General features: G+C 46.8%; 1 protein-coding gene across 9 annotated transcripts in view; it reads left to right on the top strand.

Annotated features, from left to right (window-relative positions):
• The window catches only part of LOC110497459 (protocadherin Fat 1), a 103998-nt gene extending 86546 nt beyond the window's left edge, over positions 1-17452 (top strand). For 3 of the 9 annotated variants that reach the window (XM_036954381.1, XM_036954384.1, XM_036954380.1), the window contains 12 exons: positions 7605-8204; positions 8686-8908; positions 9054-9188; positions 9430-9587; positions 10620-11100; positions 11363-11516; positions 12089-12199; positions 12336-12979; positions 13531-13665; positions 15205-15264; positions 15920-15955; positions 16644-17452. In XM_036954381.1, the coding sequence (XP_036810276.1) occupies positions 7605-8204; positions 8686-8908; positions 9054-9188; positions 9430-9587; positions 10620-11100; positions 11363-11516; positions 12089-12199; positions 12336-12979; positions 13531-13665; positions 15205-15264; positions 15920-15955; positions 16644-17332 (3426 nt within the window). In that variant the 3' untranslated portion in view covers positions 17333-17452. Of the gene's footprint in view, positions 1-7604; positions 8205-8685; positions 8909-9053; positions 9189-9429; positions 9588-10619; positions 11101-11362; positions 11517-12088; positions 12200-12335; positions 12980-13530; positions 13666-14073; positions 14135-15204; positions 15275-15919; positions 15956-16643 lie in introns of those variants that run through there. The other 6 variants (XM_036954386.1, XM_036954385.1, XR_005037671.1 and 3 more) reach the window with 5 other exon arrangements.
• The last annotated feature ends 6907 nt before the right edge of the window (positions 17453-24359 follow it).

Raw genomic sequence — 24359 nt, 5'->3', positions numbered from 1 at the left:
TCTCTCTGTATCTCTCTTTCTCTCTGTATCTCTCTCTGTATCTCTTTCTCTTTCTGTCTCTCTGTATCTCTCTTTCTCTCTGTATCTCTCTCTGTATCTCTTTCTCTTTCTGTCTCTCTGTATCTCTCTTTCTCTTTGTATCTCTCTCTCTGTATCTCTCTTTCTCTTTCTGTATCTCTCTTTCTCTGTATCTCTCTCTCTTTCTGTATCTCTCCCTCTCTGTATCTCTCTGTATCTCCCACTCTCTCTGTATCTCTTTCTCTTTCTGTATCTCTCACTGTATCTCTCTTTCTCTTTCTGTCTCTCTCTCTGTATCTCTTTTTCTCTTTGTAACTCTCTGTATCTCTCTTTCTCTTTGTATCTCTCTCTCTCTCTCTTTCTCTGTATCTCTGTCTCTCTCTCTGTATCTCTCTCTATATATCTCTCTCTTTCTGTATCTCTCTCTCTATCTCTCTGTATCTCTCACTCTCTCTGTATCTCTTTCTCTTTGTAACTCTCTTTGTATCTCTCTCTGTATCTCTGTCTCTCTCTCTGTATCTCTCTCTGTCTCTCTCTGTCTCTCTGTATCTCTCTGTCTCTCTCTCTCTCTTTCTCTCTCTATCTATCTCTTTCTCTTTGTGTGTGTCTCTCTGTATCTCTCTGTATCTCTCTCTCTCTCTCTCTGTATCTCCCTCTCTATCTCTTTCTATATCTGTATATCTCTCTCTCTCTCTCTTTCTCTTTCTGTATCTCTTTCTCTTTCTGTATCTCTTTCTCTTTCTGTATCTCTTTCTCTTTCTGTATCTCTTTCTCTTTCTGTATCTCTCTTTCTCTTTCTGTATCTCTCTCTCTCTTTCTCTTTGTATCTCTCTCTTTCTCGTTGTGTCTCTCTCTCTCTTTGTAACTGCCTCTTTCTGTGTCTCTCTCTATCTCTCTTTAACTTTCTCTCTCTCTCTCCACCCCCTCTACTCCCCCATCATACTTATACCTATGCTTACCTCTCTCTCTCTTTCTGTGGAAAATAGCCTGCTCTGCCACTGCCCACTGTGATGAACCTCTCTTAGAAACATCAAAATCTAAATAATCACCATGTATAAATAAATAAAAAATCCTGCTGCCCTCTCTCACACCGAGTGAATCAGAGTGCAAGGTGAAACATCTCACATGAGAGGCATAGTGGTGAGCGCCGCAGCCAGCTCGCGTGTTGCCAGTCGGTGAACTACTGTCCTCGCTCTCTCTCTCTCCTCGGAGAAAAGGAGTAGGCGGATGAGAAAGAAGTGCGATTTCTCGACTCAGACTAACGTTCTGAATGTTGCAGATAGAAATATATTGAGCAGAGCCGAGATGGTTTCCCTCTTCTCTCTGACCGACAATTCCATCTGTTCTACACTGTGTATTTCTCTCTTAATGTTTGGTAATCCTCCCCGAACTCTCCAGAGGTTGCTGTAGCGTCTCTGGCTGTGTAAATGCCTTCCAAACGCAGGTGGACGTTTTTATTTTGTCTGAGCACGTAGGCCCTTAGTCTTTCTGCAGGTGGTCCATTTTGACTTGTGTATTGATGAGTTGGGAAGGTTCAGCATTAGGAGAATGGAAGAGCATAAGCTCCCTCTACAGTGGGGAAGTGGAGCTGCATACAGCAAAATGAATGGCAAAGATGGAGTACTTCCAACACGTGTCTTGTTTGTTTTTCTGCTGTACCCTGTATGTCATTTGGTTAGCCTTCTGAGCGCTCTTGGACAATAAGTGATTTGGCGATACTAGAGTATAATAAACAAGCAAACTAACACGCAACTGACGCAGTGATAGTCTATCATAGGTCGAGCACAGTTATGTTATTACCCGTGTAGGGGTGATATGGGGGATCGCCGACATGGTGGCAGTTATTTGGGCTCATATGTTATCAGAAATAGTACTTTTTGTTAACTTGTTTAATGAAAGCAGTAAAATAAGTGAATTGTGTCAAGTTTTGGCAACATTTTATAACTAGGCCTAAGTCCTAGTATGAGTTTTTGATAATTAATATGAAAGCTTTAGTTTGGTCACCGCTCTCTCTCTCTCTCTCTCTCTCTCTCTATCTCTCTCGCAACAGACACAACGTGTGACTTATCCCTCTCTCCTCTCTCTCTCTCTCTATCTCTCTCGCAACAGACACAACGTGTGACTTATCCCTCTCTCCTCTCTCTCTCTCTCTATCTCTCTCGCAACAGACACAACGTGTGACTTATCCCTCTCTCCTCTCTCTCTCTCTCTATCTCTCTCGCAACAGACACAACGTGTGACTTATCCCTCTCTCCTCTATCTCTCGATCTATTTGTCATGTATTGTCATGTTGTGTCTTTCTGTCCTTTCCTTTCACCCTGTCTCCCTCTGCTGGTCGTACTAGGTTACCGTTTCTGTCCCTCTTTCCCCCAGCTGTTCCTTGTCTTCTCTGACTACCTCATTCACCCCTTTTCCCACCTGTTCCCTTTTTCCCTCTGATTAGGTCCCTATATCTCTCTCTGTTTCTGCTCCTGTCTTTGTCGGATTCTTGTTTGTGTGTCTCATGCCTGAACCAGACTATCATCGTGTTTGCTGCAACCTTGTCCTGTCCTGTCGGAATCTACCTGTCCATCTGAGCCCACGTGTGTTCATCATTAAAGAAACTCTGTTTGTTAATTCGCTTTTGGGTCCTCATTCACGCACCTGACAGAAGAATCCGACCAAGAATGGACCCAGCGACTTCGGATCCTCTCCACTCAGCCGTCGAGATCCAGGGAGCGATGCTAGGCAGACACGAGCAGGAATTGTCTCCTGCTCGACATGCCGTTGAGACCCTGGCCACCCAAGTCTCCAACCTCACAGAACAGGTTCACCATCTCCGCCTCGATCCACCGGCCACTTCCAGGGCTTTCGAATCTCCGGAGCCCAGAATAAATAACCCGCCGTGTTACTCTGGGGAGCCCACTGAATGCCGCTCGTTCCTCACCCAGTGTGATATTGTGTTTTCTCTCCAGCCCAACACTTACGCCAGGAGCACTGCTCGTGTCGCCTACGTCATATCTCTCCTTACTGGACGGGCTCGTGAGTGGGGCACGGCAATCTGGGAGGCAAGGGCTGAGTGTACTAACCAGTATCAGGACTTTAAGGAGGAGATGATACGGGTTTTTGATCGATCTGTTTTTGGGGAGGAGGCTTCCAGGGCCCTGTCTTCCCTATGTCAAGGCAATCGATCCATAACAGACTACTCTATTGAGTTTCGCACTCTTGCTGCCTCCAGTGGCTGGAACGAGCCGGCTTTGCTCGCTCGTCTTCTGGAGGGTCTCCGCGCTGAGGTAAAGGATGAGATTCTCTCCCGGGAGGTTCCTTCCAGCGTGGATTCCTTGATTGAACTCGCTATTCGCATTGAGCGACGGGTTGATCTTCGTCACCGAGCTCGTGGAAAGGAGCTCGCGTTCTCCGTTGCCCCCCTCTCCGCATCACTACCATCTTCCTCTGCCGGCTCGGGAGCTGAGCCTATGCAGCTGGGAGGTATCCGCATCTCGACTAAGGAGAGGGAACGGAGAATCACCAACCGCCTCTGTCTCTATTGCGGTTCTGCTGGTCATTTTGTCACTTCATGTCCAGTAAAAGCCAGAGCTCATCAGTAAGCGGAGGGCTACTGGTGAGCGCTACTACTCCTGTCTCTCCTTCAAGATCCTGCACTACCTTGTCGGTCCATCTACGCTGGACCGGTTCGTCAGCTTCCTGCAGTGCCTTAATAGACTCTGGGGCGGAGGGCTGTTTTATGGACGAGACCTGGGCTCGGGAACATGACATTCCTCTCAGACAGTTAAGGGAGTCCACGGCCTTGTTCGCCCTGGATGGTAGTCCTCTCCCCAGGATTCAGCGTGAGACGCTACCTTTAACCCTCACTGTTTCTGGTAATCATAGCGAAACCATTTCTTTTTTAATTTTTCGTTCACCTTTTACACCTGTTGTTTTGGGCCATCCCTGGCTAGTTTGTCATAATCCTTCCATTAATTGGTCTAGTAATTCTATCCTCTCCTGGAACGTCTCTTGTCATGTGAAATGTTTAATGTCTGCTATCCCTCCTGTTTCCTCTGTCTCTTCTTCACAGGAGGAGCCTGGTGATTTGACAGGGGTGCCGGAGGAATATCACGATCTGCGCACGGTGTTCAGTCGGTCCAGGGCCACCTCTCTTCCTCCACACCGGTCGTATGATTGTAGTATTGATCTCCTTCCGGGAACCACTCCCCCCCGGGGTAGACTATACTCTCTGTCGGCTCCCGAACGTAAGGCTCTCGAGGATTATTTGTCTGTAGCTCTTGACGCCGGTACCATAGTCCCCTCCTCCTCTCCCGCCGGAGCGGGGTTTTTTTTTGTCAAGAAGAAGGACGGGTCTCTGCGCCCCTGCATAGATTATCGAGGGCTGAATGACATAACAGTGAAGAATCGTTATCCGCTTCCTCTTATGTCTTCAGCCTTCGAGATCCTGCAGGGAGCCAGGTTTTTCACTAAGTTGGACCTTCGTAACGCTTACCATCTCGTGCGCATCAGGGAGGGGGACGAGTGGAAGACGGCGTTTAACACTCCGTTAGGGCACTTTGAATACCGGGTTCTTCCTTTCGGCCTCGCTAACGCTCCAGCTGTCTTTCAGGCATTAGTCAATGATGTCCTGAGAGACATGCTGAACATCTTTGTTTTCGTTTACCTTGACGATATCCTGATTTTTTCACCGTCACTCCAGATTCATGTTCAGCACGTTCGACGTGTCCTCCAGCGCCTTTTAGAGAATTGTCTTTTTGTGAAGGCTGAGAAGTGCACTTTTCATGCCTCCTCCGTCACATTTCTCGGTTCTGTTATTTCCGCTGAAGGCATTAAGATGGATCCCGCTAAGGTCCAAGCTGTCATTGATTGGCCCGCCCCTAAGTCACGCATCGAGCTGCAGCGCTTTCTCGGCTTCGCGAACTTCTATCGTCGTTTCATCCGTAATTTCGGTCAGGTGGCAGCTCCTCTCACAGCCCTTACTTCTGTCAAGACGTGCTTTAAGTGGTCCGTTTCCGCCCAGGGAGCTTTTGATCTCCTCAAGAATCGTTTTACATCCGCTCCTATCCTTGTTACACCTGACGTCTCTAGACAGTTCGTTGTCGAGGTTGACGCGTCAGAGGTGGGCGTGGGAGCCATTCTTTCTCAGCGCTCCCTCTCTGACGACAAGGTCCACCCATGCGCGTATTTTTCTCATCGCCTGTCGCCGTCGGAACGTAACTATGATGTGGGAAACCGCGAACTGCTCGCCATCCGGTTAGCCCTAGGCGAATGGCGACAGTGGTTGGAGGGGGCGACCGTTCCTTTTGTCGTTTGGACTGACCATAGGAACCTTGAGTACATCCGTTCTGCCAAACGACTTAATGCGCGTCAGGCGCGTTGGGCGCTGTTTTTCGCTCGTTTCGAGTTCGTGATTTCTTATCGTCCGGGCTCTAAGAACACCAAGCCTGATGCTTTATCTCGTCTCTTCAGTTCTTCAGTAGCCTCCACTGACCCCGAGGGGATTCTCCCTGAGGGGCGTGTTGTCGGGTTGACTGTCTGGGGAATTGAGAGGCAGGTAAAGCAAGCGCTCACTCACACTCCGTCGCCGCGCGCTTGTCCTAGGAACCTTCTTTTCGTTCCCGTTCCTACTCGTCTGGCCGTTCTTCAGTGGGCTCACTCTGCCAAGTTAGCCGGCCACCCTGGCGTTCGGGGTACGCTTGCTTCCATTCGCCAGCGTTTTTGGTGGCCCACCCGGGAGCATGACACGCGTCGTTTCGTGGCTGCTTGTTCGGTCTGCGCGCAGACTAAGTCCGGTAACTCTCCTCCTGCCGGCCGTCTCAGGCCGCTTCCCATTCCCTCTCGACCGTGGTCTCACATCGCCTTAGATTTTGTCACCGGACTGCCTTCGTCAGCGGGGAAGACTGTTATTCTTACGGTTGTCGATAGGTTCTCTAAGGCGGCTCATTTCATTCCCCTTGCTAAGCTTCCTTCTGCTAAAGAGACGGCACAAATCATCATCGAGAATGTTTTCAGAATTCATGGCCTTCCGTCAGACGTCGTTTCGGACAGAGGTCCGCAATTCACGTCTCAATTTTGGAGGGAGTTTTGCCGTTTGATTGGGGCTTCCGTCAGTCTCTCTTCCGGCTTTCACCCCCAGTCTAACGGTCAAGCAGAACGGGCCAATCAGACTATTGGTCGCATCTTACGCAGTCTTTCTTTTCGCAACCCTGCGTCTTGGTCAGAACAGCTCCCCTGGGCAGAATACGCCCACAACTCGCTTCCTTCGTCTGCGACAGGGCTATCTCCTTTTCAGAGTAGCCTCGGGTACCAGCCTCCGCTGTTCTCATCTCAGTTCGCCGAGTCCAGCGTCCCCTCCGCTCAGGCTTTTGTCCAACGTTGCGAGCGCACCTGGAAGAGGGTCAGGTCTGCACTTTGCCGTTATAGGACGCAGACTGTGAGGGCTGCTAATAAGCGTAGAACTAAGAGTCCTAGATATTGTCGCGGTCAGAGAGTTTGGCTCTCCACTCAGAACCTTCCCCTTAAGACGGCTTCTCGCAAGTTGACCCCGCGGTTCATTGGTCCGTTCCGTATTTCTCGGGTCATTAATCCTGTCGCAGTTCGACTTCTTCTTCCGCGATACCTTCGTCGCGTCCACCCGGTCTTCCATGTCTCCTGTATCAAGCCCGTTCTTCGCGCCCCCGCTCGTCTCACCCCCCCCCCCCCCCATCCTTGTCGAGGGCGCACCCATCTACAGGGTCCGCAGGATTTTGGACATGCGTCCTCGGGGCCGTGGTCACCAGTACCTCGTAGATTGGGAGGGGTACGGTCCTGAGGAGAGGAGTTGGGTTCCCTCTCGGGACGTGCTGGACCGTGCGCTGATCGAGGATTTCCTCCGTTGCCGCCAGGTTTCCTCCTCGAGTGCGCCAGGAGGCGCTCGGTGAGTGGGGGGGTACTGTCATGTATTGTCATGTTGTGTCTTTCTGTCCTTTCCTTTCACCCTGTCTCCCTCTGCTGGTCGTACTAGGTTACCGTTTCTGTCCCTCTTTCCCCCAGCTGTTCCTTGTCTTCTCTGACTACCTCATTCACCCCTTTTCCCACCTGTTCCCTTTTTCCCTCTGATTAGGTCCCTATATCTCTCTCTGTTTCTGCTCCTGTCTTTGTCGGATTCTTGTTTGTGTGTCTCATGCCTGAACCAGACTATCATCGTGTTTGCTGCAACCTTGTCCTGTCCTGTCGGAATCTACCTGTCCATCTGAGCCCACGTGTGTTCATCATTAAAGAAACTCTGTTTGTTAATTCGCTTTTGGGTCCTCATTCACGCACCTGACACTATTTCTCTCTATCTCTCTCGCAGCAGACACAACGTGTGACTTATCCCTCTCTCCTCTATCTAGCTCTCTCTCTCTCTCTATCTCTCTCGCAGCAGACACAACGTGTGACTTATCCCTCTCTCCTCTCTCTCTCTATATCTCTATCTATTTCTCTCTATCTCTCTCGCAGCAGACACAACGTGTGACTTATCCCTCTCTCCTCTCTCTCTCTATATCTCTATCTATTTCTCTCTATCTCTCTCGCAACAGACACAACGTGAGACTTATCCCTCTCTCCTCTCCCTCTAGGTGGCTGACAACGGCAAGCCCCAGCTTCTCTCCACAGCCTACATCAGCATCCGGGTCATCGACGAGAGTGTCTACCCGCCCGCCGTCTTCCCGCTGGACATCTACATCTCTGTCGCCGGCGAGGAGTACCCCGGCGGCGTGCTCGGCAAAATCCACGCCACCGACCAGGACATTTACGACACGCTAACTTACAGTCTCGCACCTCCATCATCCCCGGATAACGCCGAAGACGCTCTGTTCACCGTCTCCGCCGCGGACGGCAAAGTCATCGCCCGGCGCCCGCTCGACGTGGGCCACTACCCGCTCAACATCACCGTCACGGACGGGCGCTTTTCGGCGACGGCCGACGTGAACGTGCACGTGCGCCAAGTGACTCGGCAGGCGCTGGACAACTCCATCGCCGTGCGTTTCGCCGGCATCGCGCCCGAGGAGTTTGTCGGGGACTACTGGCGCACGTTCCAGCGGGCGTTGAGGAATGTAGCGGGGGTGAGACGCAGCGAGGCCCAGCTGGTTAGTCTGCAGCCCTCCGAGCAGGGGACAGGAGACCTGGATGTTCTACTGGTTCTGGAGAAGTCCGGGAGTCCCTACCATCCACAGGAGGTAAGAACCATGACCACGGCTCAGAGTAGGAGTGCTGATCTCGGATCGGGTCCTCCCCCTGTCCATATCATCCTATCAATTGTGACTGATTCTAGATCAGCACTGACTTTGTTTACTAGCCATTGAGGTTATGATACCGATAATAATACCAATAGCAAATGTAATAATTTAACGTAATATAATGCTTGTAATAATGGTGATAGGGATATTAACTTTAGCATAACATATAATATGGCACACTATGTATGAATAGATTTTAAAATGCTGGTCCGTCTTCCACTAACATAAAAGTACGAATAGAAGATGGGCAACCATAGAAATTGACCGAATGTATTTACAGTTGTGAAATAGAATCAAAACTCTAGGATTCACCATAAAGAATAGTCAAGTGCCGAATTCGCTGCAACATGTCACATGTCCGTTTAAGGACTTCCAGGTTGATCTTTCAGTCTTTTAAACGTCTTCACCGTTGCTCCTCCAGGCGGTCTTCCGCAAGCTCAACTCGTCTGCGGCGGTCATCGAGGAAATGACGGGCGTGCGCCTCGTGCGCGTGGTCAAGAAGCTGTGCGCCGGCCTGGACTGCCCGCTGCGCTTCTGCGACGAGGTCATCAGCCTGGACAGGACCGCCATGTCCACCTATAGCACGGCCCGTCTCAGCTTCGTCACGCCACGACACCAGCGCACGGCTACCTGTCAATGTGAAGGTACTGACAGGCACACACCGAGACGTACATGGGCCTAAATACGTACATGCCACCCCCCCACCACCACACACACACACACACCCCTCACCCCCTGACCCCATTCTGGCTTCATCATGCTCTTAATCCATGTACGTTGTTGTTCCAGGTGGCAAATGCCCCACGGTGAACAAGCTATGTGATGCCAACCCCTGCCCAGAGGGCATGGAGTGTGTGGCAGACCGGAAGGAGGCCAAGTATAGCTGTGTGTGTCCAGATGGTGCCAAGCAGGGCAAGTGCTCTGGTAAGAGCAGACACACCTCTCATCCTATCTGACTCTCTCTCTCCCCCTCTCTGCATATCTCTCTCTCTCTTACTACCCCTCTCTCCCTCTCGCTCACTGATATGAAGCTGTCAAATGAGTGTATATGAACCTACTGTTTGTTTTGTCTCTGTATTCACTGTCTAGTTATCGGTCTCTCCCTCTTCTTATCTCTCCCCCATACTTATCTTTACCCCCCCCCCCCCCCCCTCCTCCTCCTCAGACGGCCAGTCCCTGACGTTCAGCGGGACTGGCTATGTCAAGTACCGTCTGATGGAGAATGAGAACAAGGAGGAGATGAAGCTGTCCCTCAGGCTGAGGACCTTCTCCAGCCACGCCACCGTCATGTACGCCAAGGGCACCGACTACAGCATCCTGGAGGTGGGTCAAAGGTCAAACACAGTAAACAAACCACTTTCTTGTCTGTGCTGTGGGTACTGTCCTATTTATTCTGAGTCTGCTGATCCAGCTCCCAGTCCCATGCCCAATCCCCGTATTAGCCCATGTTATCCTGTGTAGGCAATGGCCTGATAATCGCTAGCTGCCAGGACCTCCACTTGGGGGGGCCACCATGCTGTGTGCTGGTTGTCTTTTATGATCCTCACGTGAAAGGGCTCTGGGAATGCGGTGGTGGGACTGCATGTCGAACAACACACACAGCCGTGCTATTTTCAGGGAATGCTGAGAGGGAAGCGGAAAGCACTTTCTCACACATTCCTCACCAGTGTATGGTCTGGGTGCCAGAGGATCAGCTATTCACTACATAGTGCACTACTTTTGAGCAGGGCCCATAGGGCTCTGGTCAAAAGTAGTGCACTATAGAATAAATAGGGTGCCATTTGGGACACTAGTGCTCCAAGGGATTTAGCTTACTGGTGTGAATATTACATGATATCACAAGACAATGTGATACGGTAAGATACATTATATACACAAAAGTATGTGGACAGCCCTTCAAATTAGTGGATTCGACTAATTTCAATCACACCCGTTGCTGGTGTATAAAATCGAGCACACCGCCATGCAATCTCCATAGTCAAACATTGGCAGTAGAATGGCCTTACTGAAGAGCTCAGTGACTTTCAGCGTGGCACCGTCATAGGATGCCACCATCCCTACAGGTCAGTTCGTCAAATGTCTGCCCTGCTAGAACATTTATTTGTACTGCTCTGGTTACATTTGTAACCAGTTAAGAACATCCCTTAGCAGTGGTATATTGGCCATATACCACACCCCCGCCCGTTCCTTATTGGTTAATTATGGTAGCCCCGCCTTGGCAAGGTGACCGTTTTGCCATATTGCTGCTACTTATCCAGGCTGGTTAGAGCTACAGAAGTTCCTATGGTGGGTAGGGACTAGCGGTTCTATCTGGACGGGGCCTAACTCCTCTCTCTCCCTTTCTCCTTCCGTCAGATTGTGAATGGCCGCCTGCAGTACAAGTTTGACTGCGGCAGTGGCCCTGGAATCGTCTCTGTGCACAGCACCCAGGTCAACGACGGCGAATGGCACGCGGTCACCCTCGAGGTGGATGGCAACTACGCCAAGCTGGTCTTGGACCGCGTGCACGCCGCCTCGGGCACAGCGCCGGGTACTCTGCGCACACTCAACCTGGACAACAGCGTCTACTTCGGCGGGCATGTGCGCCAGCACCCCCCTTCCACAGCCGGGCGCCACGGTCGCAGTTTGCCCCTCACCAATGGGCTCCGGGGCTGCGTGGAAGCCATCGTGCTCAACGGCCAAGAGCTGCCACTCAACACCAAGGCGCGTGGCGCCCACGCCGTGCTGGAGGACGCGGTGGACGTGGCGCCCGGGTGCGTGCTGGCGCCCGCCACCGAGGGCTGCTCCAGCAACCCCTGTACCAACGGGGGCAGCTGCTCCTCACTGGCCAACGGAGGTACGAAGCTCCCGTTGTGTTTTTTGTCGCCTGGTGTCGTGTCTAATCGAGTTGCGTAGTTATGCTCCTCAACCTAGTCTGCTTATAATGCCCAATGTTTTGATTATTTGAAGATGATTACTGTGTCATCCGAATGTGCGTTTTTGAGCCCAAAGTTAAAGTATACAGCTGTAATCCTCATTCCTCAATCCAAACCTGTTTCCCCCACGGCCAAATTACAATGTCCAACCTTTCTCTTATGCTTTCTCTGCTGTTTCACCAGGTTACTTCTGTAAGTGCAAGGCTTCGTTCATGGGTACTCATTGTGAGATTGGCATCAGCCCATGTGCCTCCAACCCCTGCCTGTACGGGGGAACCTGCGTGCCACGCGGCGACGACCTCTACTGCCAGTGCAGAGGGCAGTACTCGGGACAACGGTATGAATCTGTCTATTTCGCATAGATATGATGCTTTTATGAACATAGTGTACTGCTTAAGGGTGAAAATGGAATTATAGATTTGGGAGCTCAGACGAGCCATTTTTCCTGACTTTTGCTGACAGATATAAGCATGGTATATAAGCAAATGATGCCCTCTTACCAATTTCAATGTTTGGATGACATTTAAAAAATATATATATTCTGTTTTGGCATGTGTTGTATAAATATTTTGACAGAGGAAACAATCTCAGCTTATCTACGTTTTTGTTGTTGCTCCTAGCCAGGGCCTCAGTATTCTCCATCCATAACATCTGTTAGCACTCCATTCGCTCAATCTGAAATGAAAATCGAGCCTGAGCCTCGTGTTGATAACAAAAAACGGAAGCATTGCACTGTAGGAAATGGCATTGAGCGTTTCCGCAGAGCTGGATTCGCATGCACGCGTCTCGATAATTCTCTGAGATACTCGGATGGCGCATTGGATCAGTGACTGTCAGGAAGTAATACGGTTATTTCGCATTACTCTTTGGTCTAGGCTGCTGTATTGAATACGTATCTTTTCTCTACAGGTGCCAGGTGGGGCCGTACTGCACAGACAACCCCTGTAAAAACAGTGGGAAGTGCATTGACAGCCTGGATGGTCCTGTGTGTGAGTGTGAACAGGGTTTCCAGGGTGACAGGTATGTGTGCACAAAGGGCGGCCGTCTTACTTCTCAAAGCCACCGTTTTTCCCGTGGTCCGTTGGCCAAACGACTATCTTTTACTGTCAACGTGTTGCTGTCTCTTGATCCTCCCTGTCCTTTCGTCGCCGTGCAGGTGCCTCGGTGATGTGGACGAGTGCCTGAAGAACCCGTGCTCCAACGGCGGCCAATGCCAGAACACCTACGGCTCGTACACCTGCAACTGCTCCCTGGGCTACATCGGGCGGCTATGCGAACTCCGCTCCGAGGTCCGCAACGAGTTCATCTCCACCTCCTGGAACATCGGCCTTGAGGAAGTCATCGGTATTGTGGTCTTTGTGGCCGCCATTTTCCTCCTGGTCGTCCTCTTCGTGGTCATCCGCAAGAGGGCGTGCCGAAGAAAGTCCAAGTCTGACGACAACAAGCGCAGCCCGGGAGGCCTAGGAGCGCCGCACTCCTTCCTCCAGGGGCCCTACTTTGACGCAAAGCTCTGTAAGAACATTTACTCTGACATTCCGCCGCAGGTGCCTGTTCGGCCCAGCTCGTACACACCCAGCATCCCCAGCGATTCGCGCAACAACCTGGACCGCAACTCGTTCGAGGGCTCGGCCATTCCCGAGCACCCCGAGTTCAGCACGTTCAACCCGGACACGATGCACGGACACCGCAAGACGGTTGCCGTGTGCAGCGTGGCGCCCAACCTGCCTCCGCCGCCGCCCTCCAACTCGGTCTCTGACAGCGACTCCATCCAGAAGCCCAGCTGGGACTACGAGTACGACGGTAAAGCTCCTTTACTTCAGTCCATATCTTTATTGTTGATTCATATTTGTAGATTCCCTATTATAGATTTTTTTTAGGCTCGTTGGTGGGAATTACCTTCACATCATTCACGGTGTGTCCAATGGGGTTGGGACAATTTTTTTATATGATTAACTCGACTATCGTGATATTTGATACTGACGATAAGTCGGGAAATGCAGGAGTTATACTCTTTTTGTACTTTACAAATAAAAACTGTGCAGTTTTATCAGTTAGACTGAATGAATATGTCGAAATGAACATATAATTTTTTCACCATACTAAGATTGTCATTAAATAATGTGACAATAATATTATAAATATGGACATCAATTGTACAGTCTGGAATGATCTATCTAGACATTAAAGGGGCAAATATCTCTCAACCCTCGTGTCCAATACTAAAGCCAAAGTACAAAAACCCCTCGAACTTGATCACAGTAGAAATGTAGCAAATCCCTGCGTGTCGTCCCTTCCCGGACATACTACTTCACCCACCTACATCTCTGTGTGCATGTGCTTCTGTACTCCAGCTAAGGTAGTAGACTTGGATCACTGTTTGACCAAGAAGCCAGTGGAGGACAGTGCCTGTCACTACAACACCAGGGGCAGTATGTCTGAGGTCCAGTCCCTCAGCTCCTTCCAGTCCGAGTCCTGTGACGATAACGGTATGCTTCTGAACAGAAATGGTCAACCTCTTTTCATTGATAAATGTCCTAATGTATTGACTAGATTGATTCATACCCGAAGTGAACCAAGTTTGGTCGTCTACAGACCCATATTTGTTCTTGTAGATCTAAATATGTTATTTTACTTTGGTTGTATAATTCTGAATTCCCGAAGCAGTACATCAGACTTGTGCATGTTTGCAGTGGAAAGCACACGTGGGGATGCTTGTGGAAAACTCTTCTGGTTCTTGTTTGACTGCAGTTCTTTGTAGAGTGGCCCCTTGGCCGTAGGTGACTTGTGAACATGCTACATGCTAATCATCGCTCTTTGCATGCCGTGATTGGCTGCGGCGGTGGCTCTGTGGGGTCATGTGTTCTTCTCTCTCCCTTTTTGCTGCGGGGCTTCAGTTCCCATTTGGATCAAATCGGTCCACAGACCCAGAACACGGTTTTAACTAGGGGTCAGCTTGTAAGTCCTCAATCACCTCGGTACAGAAGGAAGCGATCAAAGAGAAAAAAAAAAAACATTTTGCAAGATTCTCCAAGAATAAAAAGGCCTTTCTGTCGGTCTCTTTCTTTTTTCTCTCTCGCCCTCTACTCAGCCCGAGCCGCAAAACAGGCGTGCTTGTACAGGCAAGAGGGGAAATTAGCATTAGCCAAGGAAGTTAGCAAATTAGCATCATAACATGATTTTAAGTTATTTTCTCTTATTTTACTTATGTCCCTTTTTTTTGTCTCTCTTTTTGCATGTGTTTCTTTTCAAACAAAATCTAGCCAAGGATGGATGTTTGAAGAAGACAGCGAGGAGAATTAAGCAAGGGTATAAAGTACATATGATGGTTCTTCTCCCATATCTGCCCTCATTTCACATTGGGTTGTGGGGAATGTGTTTGCCATCAATCACCACAACCTTCATCTGTACTTATCCTTATAACCTGACCGTGAAAACCTGCTGGATTTCTGATACATCGATCTAATGTATTTATCATAGATATCTTTACAGTATATCTATATAGAAAATATTTCAACTTCTTTGTGAAGTATTGTTTAGTTGTTTTTTTAGACTGTATTTGGACAAAAATATAGTCTTAGCTATTTTAGGGCTGGAAAGGCGTTTTTATCCTTGAGAATTTCTCTGATCCTTCCTTCCATACTATCAATGGCACCCCTAGCATCTCCGTATGTTGTTGCTGTGTGTTCTCTTGCACAAAGACCAAACTCCCCTCTCCACCGTGTCCCGTTCCACCTCTGTGTTGTGACCAACCATTGAAACCCAAACATCCAATGTAGACATCCTTCAACATCATGCAGTCAGTCCCTCCCGTCTTCGTCCTACCCCCCCACCAACCAAAAACTACATACGTTTCAGAGCAACACAGGGGGGGGGAAATGTTTTTGTAGGGAAACGTTTCTCGAACGTCGGTTGGACGTTTCCCGACGCAAACGTGCTCTTCCATTTTTGTTTGGTTTCTTTTTCCAAATCATTTGTACTAATGTAAAAATATTCCTCATCTGCTCCTTTCCCTTACCTTTCACAAGCCTCCATAGTGACGGTTATCCACCTTGTCAACTCTGTTATTGACTCGGTGGAAGGAGAAGGTACTTTTTTACTACTATCACCTCAATACTTGTTAGTCGTCTGTGGTGTTTCTGTGTGGTTGCGTTCCGTAGTTTCCAGACCTGGGTTCAAATACTATTTGAAATCTTTCAAGTACTTTGAGTGTTTGCTTCCACCTGCCTGGAGTAGTAGCAGGTGGGCGGAGTTTGCACTTTAAAAACACATTTCTATTGGTTCCATTGCAACAGGCAAGCACAGTTTAAAATGATTTTGAATACTATTTTAACCCAGGTCTGGTAGTTTCATGCTCCGTCCTCAGTGTCAGGATGATGAGTTAGGCCTCGGAGATGCCATTTCCTTATCCAATGATATGCCTCATCTCATTGACATCCAAATTATTGTAATTTGAATCGCGCTGCCTAATTTGAGTCTCAAAATTGAAATGTCTCACACGATTGGCCAATTAACAGAGCAGCGAAAATGTCATTTGGAAGAGGCTGGGTTAATTTCCCTCGCCCCTCGATTGACCGTTTAAGAAAATGGCACTACTGTTGTTTGTATTGTAGGCGTGTATCTTTACTCAAGAGCAGTTGGTGTTTTTTTTTTCATGTTTCATTCTTGTTCTGGGCTTCTCTCTCTCTCTCGGGTTCTTAACTTGACTTGTTTTCCCTCTCTCCCGTCTCGCCGCGTCTAAAGAGTCTTTCTTGGCTCATGATCTCAAGAACCCAAGAGGTGACTGTTTTGTCATTTTTTTTGCCTGAAGCCCAGTGGTGTTCCCCCCCTTTACTGTCAACCAACAAAACAATCCTTTGCATGACGTAGATGCTGTGAGGAAATAAGACTGGAAATGTGTAAGCATTATTTGGTCGAAACAATATCATATCGATAGTTATAAACTAAACATGGAAACTCATTTTGTCACAGTACTTCAATTCAAATCCCTCACATAGACCCTAAAATGTGTTTTGTGTCCCCGCTTTCCCCCAGTAACTATAACAGTCCCACGTTGAATGAAGTTAGATTCCTTTGATGTCTAACACTAAAAAGAAATTGAGCCATTTCTAAAGCAAATGTTTGAAACGTTGCTTTGAAAGTCACTAATCGTATTCACCCCCATTTGGAAATGATCTCAGCATAAACCACTCCATAAAAGCAGTCAATGTAGTACAAGTGTCTGTTTCAAGTGTATTACATCTTAATCAGTATTTGTTTATACTATCTGTGTGTTCGTGTGCATTTTAAACTCTTTTGTGATTTTTGTGTTTATTTTTTAACACATCCAACTGAATGTGTTGGTGTGTCATGAACATTGCATGGTGTGGGTTTTTAACACTAACATGCTGCTGGTGTGTGGGTATGTGCTTTGAGGCGTAAGGTGGTGGGACCTGTGGTGTCTAATTCTTTGCATCCTGTCCAACAGGCTATCACTGGGACACCTCTGATTGGATGCCAAGTGTTCAACTTCCTGGAATCCAGGAGTTCCCGCAGTATGAGGTCGTGGAGTCCCCGGCCCCCCTGTACAGTGACCCAAACGCCATCGATACTGACTACTACCCCGGCGGCTACGACATCGAGAGCGACTACCCGCTGCCGCTAGAGGACTTCCCTGCCCACGAGGCCCTGCCCCTGCCACCGCTACCCGAGTATGGCGACCGCTACGCCACCCTGGAACCACCCCGGAGGGACCTGGCGCCTCCTGGCAGCCCAGGTTCGAGTTCGGCCTCGGGGGTGCGCCACCGCCCACCACTGCCTCAGCTCTATAGCCTTAACCAGTACCTACCGCACCACCACTACCCCAGCGACGCTGAGGGCAGCCTGGGCCGGGGCAGCTCCACGGCGGCCACCAACTCCACCCCGACGTCCACCATGGGCGGCGCCAGCAGCTACCGGGGCGGCTACCCCATGGGGTACGGACGGGGGGACTTTGAGGCGCCGGCGCTGGACAACATGTCCATGTCCCTGTACACATCCACGGCCTCCTGCTCGGACATGTCGGCGTGCTGCGAGGAGTCAGAGGTCATGATGAGCGACTATGAGAGCGGTGACGAGGGACACTTTGAGCAGCTGGCCATCCCCGCACTGGACTCCCAACAGCACACTGAAGTCTGACACTGGATCCAAACAAAAGTGCCTGAACCCCCACCCCTCCATCTCTCCCTTATGTTAACCCCCTCTACCCGTGTATGTACACACTACAACTACACACAACACAAAGAGACACTACACTGACACAGACACACTTATACATACAGTGCCTTGCAAAAGTATTCACCCCCCCCCCCCCCCCTTGGCGTTTTTTCCTATTTTGTTGCATTACAACCTGAAATTTAAATTGATTTTTATTTGTATTTCATGTGATGGACATACACAAAATTGGTGAAGTGAAATGAAAACAATTACTTGTTTTAAAAAAATACAAAAAAATTACAACTGGAAAAGTGGTGCATGCATATGTATTCACCCCCTAAATAAGATCTGGTGCAACCAATTACCTTCAGAAGTCACATAATTAATTAAATAAAGTCCACCTGTGTGAAAGGTGTCACATGATCTGTCACATGATCTCAGTGTATATACACACCTGTTCTGAAAGGCCCCAGAGTCTACAACACCACTAAGCAATGGGAACCACCAAGCAAGCGGCACCATGAAGACCAAGGAGCTCTCCAAACAGGTCAGGGAATGGAGAAGTACAGATCAGGGTTGGGTTATAAAAAAATATACAAAACCTTGAACATCCTATAGAGCACCATTTTAAAACCATTATTAAAAAATGGAAAGAATATGGCACCACAACAAACCTGCCAAGAGAGGGTTGCCCACCAAAACTCACGGAGCAGGCAAGGAGGGCATTAATCAGAGAGGCAACAAAGAGAACAAAGATAACCCTGAAGGAGCTGCAATCAAATGATACAAACCACCAACATCTATTTTAATTCCAGGTTGTAAGGCAACAAAATAAGAAAAATGCGAAGGGGGGGGTGAATACTTTCGCAAGACACTGTACACACAGAGAGCAATGAATTTGTTCACCTAAACAGGAGTAATCGGGACTGGTCTTACTCTGAAGGCTGCTTGGCTGGGCGGCTGTGTCTTCAAGGAGATATCATTTAGCACTGGACCCCGTAGCCTCCTCTATCTACTCAGTCCAAATCCTGCAGTACTGGAAAAATACCCCTGTTTGAGTTGGCTGTGCCATTGCTTTAAGTAAATGTCAATTATGCACAAGAAATGTCTGACGGAAAAGTACATTGATGTACAACTACAAAGGAAAAAAGAAAACCATTGACACCATTTAACAATTATGATAAATAAAACACAGAATTCAAGGTGATATCTGTATTTGTAGAGGTAAAACAGTGCAAACGGATTTTTGATACAAATCCTCGTTCATTTTCAATGTAAATTTAAATGTACAGTTTTGATTTCAAGGTTTACTAGGTTTTGTAGATATTTCATGCTTTTGTTTCCCCCCCCCCAAAAAAAAAACACAAGTTAAATGGTGTGTTACATTATCAGCCTTACTGTTCCTTCATTCACAAGAAGAAAAAAACGAAACTTGTTTAACAAAAGAGAAGAGCTCTGCTTTTCCAGAACACAATGTATCCGTTGAAAGTTGATCGTCTCCTGCTCATTTCAGAAAGGGTCTTTCGATGAGCGACTGCATATTCTTGTGTTGTTCTATTTTTTGATTTGTTTGTTTGTACATGGTAACTTTGGAACCTCTTTATTTTTCCACCACGAAAATGGGACCCAATATATTTATAGTGCAAAGTTATCCATAGACACTTGACTTTTTCAGATGTCTATGTGGGTGTGAGCAGTGCTATGGTCTTGTTAAGGTTTTTATTGAATACTGCCATTAGCTCACGCTTTCCTACTGGCAATAAATTATTCATAAAAAAAACATTTGGGTGCCTTGTGTCTTTTATTTGTTGCTGCTGTTTCAAGTATTTCATTGAATTCAATTCGATACAACTTTATTCATCCAACTTTATTTTAGGGGCAATTAAGTAAAGCAAGTCAGGGTAAACATCAACGTCAACTGTAGAAATATCACGTATGACGTAGCTGAAGTCGGAAGTTTACATACACTTAGGTTTGAGTCATTAAAACTCGTTTTTCAACCACTCTACACATTTCTTGTTAACAAACTATAGTTTTGGCAAGTCGGTTAGGACATCTACTTTGTGCATGACACAAGTCATTTTTCCAACAATTGTTTACAGACACTTATAATTCACTGTGTCACAATTCCAGTGGGTCTGAAGTTTACATACACTAAGTTGACTGTGCCTTTAAACAGCTTGGAAAATTCCAGAAAATTATATCATGGCTTTAGAAGCTTCTGATAGGCTAATTGACATAATTTGAGTCAATTGGAGGTGTACCTGTGGATGTTTTCAAGGCCTACCTTCAAACTCAGTGCCTCTTTGCTTGACATCATGGGAAAATCAAAAGAAATCAGCCAAGACCTCAGAAGACAAATTGTAGTCTGGTTCATCCTTGGGAGCAATTTCCAAACGCCTGAAGGTACCACGTTCATCTGTACAAACAATAGTATGCAAGTAGAAACACCATGGGACCACGCAGCCGTCATACCGCTCAGGAAGGAGACGTGTTCTGTCTCCTAGAGATGAACGTACTTTGGTGTGAAAAGTGCAAATCAATCCCAGAACAACAGCAAAGGACCTTGTGAAGAGGAAACAGGTACAAAAGTATCTATATCCACAGTAAAACGAGTCCTATATCGACATAACCTGAAAGGCCGCTCAGTAAGGAAGAAGCCACTGCTCCAAAACCACCATAAAAAAGCCAGACTACGGTTTGCAACTGCACATGGGGACAAAGATTGTACTTTTTGGAGAAATATCCTTTGGTCTGATAAAACAAAAATAGAACTGTTTGGCCGTAATGACCATCGTTATGTTTGGAGGAAAAGGGGGAGGCTTGCAAGCTAAAGAACACCATCCCAACCGTGAAGCACGGGGGTGGCAGCATCATGTTGTGGGGGTGCTTTGCTGCAGGAGAGACTGGTGCACTTCACAAAATAGATGGCTTCATGATGGGTATTCCAAATGGACAATGGCCCCAAGCATACTTCCAAAGTTGTGGCAAAATGGCTTAAGGACAACAAAGTCCTTCTGCGGTTAGGTCGCTCCATCTAATTCGTACCTTCATACCAGCAATCAACACCCTCGTGTTTTCACAGCTCGAGGTCTCATTATGACTGTATTCCTTGGCTTTAAAGTGCATGTATGTGTTAATTTTGAATCCTGCTTAATCCAGAAATGATATCACATTTCGATTTCAGATCTGTCTAATAAGGTCGATGTGTATCACAAAGGTATTTGGCTGATTTGTGCTGAACTGGAAGGTGATGTATAATAAAAATATGATCAATTCTCGTCAAATCTCTACAGACAACTCTAACAACGATCCTGTCTCGATTACGCTCAGTGCCACCTATTGTTCTGGAATGGTCTCGAGTGACATAATCAGGAAATTGTCTAGCCTGCATAGGTGTAGTCAGACAGCGTGTTAGGCCAATACAGTAACGCATATTCCCTGTTACCATGTTAACATCGAAACTGAGTCGCATTACATCTTGGTTACCAGCCACAAACGAGGTTCATTTATCAAAACTCACCATGTTTGAGTTATTGAGATCCCTCGTTAATCATGTTATTGCAGTTTAGCTTGAATTATGCTACATTGCTGCTTCAGGTCATGGACTTCCAACATTGGTCTTAACAGACTTAACTGTTTATTTCATATACAGATCATCTGGGGCATTCACACTCACCACATGCACCACTATATAAAAACAGTGAAACTACAACTCTAATAAGTATTACATTTAAGATCCAATTGAAATTCAAGTGTATTGTAAAAGTTGAATGCACATACTTCAACATGACTGCATACTGATAAATGTATTCTTGCAATGTTCAGTTATTCATCAACTTTAACATTATGAACACGTTAATCATAGATATAGCTTATTTAGTACAGTTTATTACTATTGCATTTTATTTAGAAAATTAGGTCAGAATTATTCATGAAACAAGAGGTGCCAAATAAAAACCGGTGATTTTGTAATTAGACTCAAGATTCAAATTCAAGTTTCCTTGAAAAAAGGACTTTATTGTCTGATTAAAAGTTGCATGTCAACGATGATTCAAAGGTCAAATACTTTTTTAATATAAAGATTTCCTTCAAAGACCCCAACATCATCATGGTATAAAAATGCTCTACATTTCATCGTGGGCTTTGGTTATTAGGGTTGACTATCCCAGGCCACCGTACGTGCTACTTCATTGTTGTTCAACAGCATGAATCGAGCCTGGGAACCTGGAGAAATGGCCATGCTGAACTCATAAAAATAGACATCATATGCAGGTATCTCCTCTAAGGAAGTCTCTTTCGTAAAATACACTGCCCCACTGGTAGGTTTGCTACTCGTTGTTGTTGACGCTGTTCGCAGAGTAGTGCCTTACCCACGAGTAATTAAACACCTCCTTCCAGTCAGCGAAGGACGTCTTCAGAAACAGGCGAGCGCAGGCGCAGCCATTTTTTTAATGTAGAGCTGCAGGCTAATATCGTAGCCTTTCACAACAATGGTAATCAACCCGTCCACATCATCAAATTCAGCACCACGCCAGACTTTCATGTCAGTCATGTCCCAGAGAGATTTTCCGTTTATGCAGCCTGACCTGAAGACCAGGGTTCAGGGCCACGGAAACGTCCGAGGTTCTGGATGTGTTGTTGCCGACAAGGGGACTCAGCTAGTTTAGTCGGACTAGCATCATCCTTGAAAAGTCCCACCACCATGTAACGGTCCATGATGGGGACTTTGGTGGGTTGCTCCAACTAATTTTCAGGTGGCCGTTCTCAGCTGGTTTGACTTGAAGTTTGATCAGGTAACAATCATCCTCTATCTTGATTTCCACCATCTGAAGCCTTTCGGAATCGGACCGACTTTGCGGAACAGACTTGAAATTCGGCTGTCGGGCACGTTTGATATCCTAATTGCATCAGAAATGCCTCCAAACCGGCCAATGTGTTGTTCCTCCCTCTGACCATCTGTAACATGTGAATGTCTCGTAAGAGGTCGAAGCCAATGCTATTTGTGTGATTTGGACTTTGCTTAGTTGTCAATGAGCGGATACACTTGAGTGACAAAGACCTCGTCCAACCTGAACTGATTTGACCCATTGGCCCGGACAACCCTGACAATCATCCTGTCCCTGTTTCTGTTCCCTGACTTCAGTGTGTTGTAGTAGCTTTGAGTGATATACTCAGGCAAGGTCCAAGAGTTAGCCTTACTGATATCCCCCACTGCGTAGTAAGCTTGCCTCTTTGGAATGGTCAGAGCTGGGAGGAAACTCGTTATTATTGAAGTAACCAAAGCAATAGTCACCTCTGACTGGATCGAAATGGGTTTGGATGATGTCATGGTTGTTGTCGATCTCTGATTGGTCAACAGACCCCTAAAGCAGATGGAGACCATGTCGTGGAAAGACGTTTCTGTACCATATGCTTCTCCGATCCCTGATTGTATCAATGGTTGGAAATGTAGAGGCAGTGGACAGAAAGAGGAGCAGGAGGGAACAAGGAAAATGTACTTTTTAGGAAGGCTCAACCACTTTTCTGATACAGTAATATGTGTATATCATAAAGACATCAACATGATGTCTACCATGTACTGTAGAAAGGATATAGTACAGAAATTAGCATCTTACCTGCTCTTTAAGCTCTCTTTTTGCAGTGTATCTTTGCTACTAAGAGATCTGGTGTATTTATATGAATTCATACCCATTGTGCAAACATACCATGTTGAGGGCAATTGTGTGGGTGGACAGCTGATGTCTGGAGTGTTATCGAGTCACATCTATTGATCAAGGGGTATTGCCTATTGCTAACGTTGGTTATTGGTTTCGCAGGTGCTCATGCAATAGATTTGATGAACTTTCTTCTTCCCCTTCTTTTCTGGCAAAAATATCCAGTTGCCACTGCATTTTGTCATCAACTGTACATATTGACCATGGACAAATGTTGCTACTATTTCCTTCGAGTACTTTTTGGATCAAAGAAAAGCTTTACAACTGAAAATGTACAAGGCCCCAATTCAATCAGTTGCAGATGAAGGAACACCGCACCACAGACTCACTCAGAATGATTAGGCTTTATGCAGGTGTGGTTTGACATCAATGTTAAATGACAATGCCAGTGAGAGGAACGTCTCTGATAAACATTCAGAGTGAAGCCATAGTATGTTTCTGCTTTATCTCTGATTGAGGCTCTGAACGGTGGGAGGTCTTTGTCTGAAATGAATCCAATCAGACTGTTCTGGGTTCAATAATATTTTTAATAATTTCACTTCAAATGTGCTTGATTGAGCTTGTCTGTTGCAATGGAACCAACAGAAAAGTCCCTAAAGTGCAAACCTGGCACTCCAAGTAGGCTAAATCAAACACTCAGAAAGATTTCAAGTATTATGGTTTGAGTGGGTTTGATTGAATTGAGCCCTTATAAATTAGTAAATGGTGTTACTCGGTTATCTGGGTATTTCCTTTTGCAGTGATAGAGAAGGTTACATTTAAATAAGGGCTGAATTTACCGATTCCACCTGGGCTCTTTTGGTACTCATTAACAAAGCGAGATTTGGGTCTTGGGGGTGTGTTTCGATGTGGGTAGGCTTGTTCGACATTGCAGCCGACAGTGCAGGCGACTGCCGACTGACTGATCTACAAATCACCTTGCACCATAAATAACTACTCATTATTATTTGTAGATCAGTCAGTCACCCTTTGCTCACAATGCATCATGTATTTGATGCTTTCAAACAGGGCCAGTGTCTTACGTTCACTATATCAATGCCACATAGTTTGTTTTCAACCAGAGAAGTTGTTTTTTGCATTAAGTTTCTCTTTAACCAACAGTCAACCAAATAATTAAAACATACTACTTGCTGGAATGAGGAAAACCGTGAGTTACCACACTGTAGGAAAAACTGTTTGTTTTGGGTGTATTATGAACAAGGTTATTAGTGAGCTATTTGTCTGAGAAGTACATTGTCATGCAAGAAAAAACACCTGACTACTTGTATTTTATTTTGTGTTTCATATAAAAT

Source organism: Oncorhynchus mykiss, chromosome 19, assembly GCF_013265735.2.
Source record: "Oncorhynchus mykiss isolate Arlee chromosome 19, USDA_OmykA_1.1, whole genome shotgun sequence".
Taxonomy (NCBI): domain Eukaryota; kingdom Metazoa; phylum Chordata; class Actinopteri; order Salmoniformes; family Salmonidae; genus Oncorhynchus; species Oncorhynchus mykiss.
The sequence above is the reverse complement of the archived record's forward strand: the minus strand, read 5'-3'. Positions and strand labels throughout refer to the sequence as shown.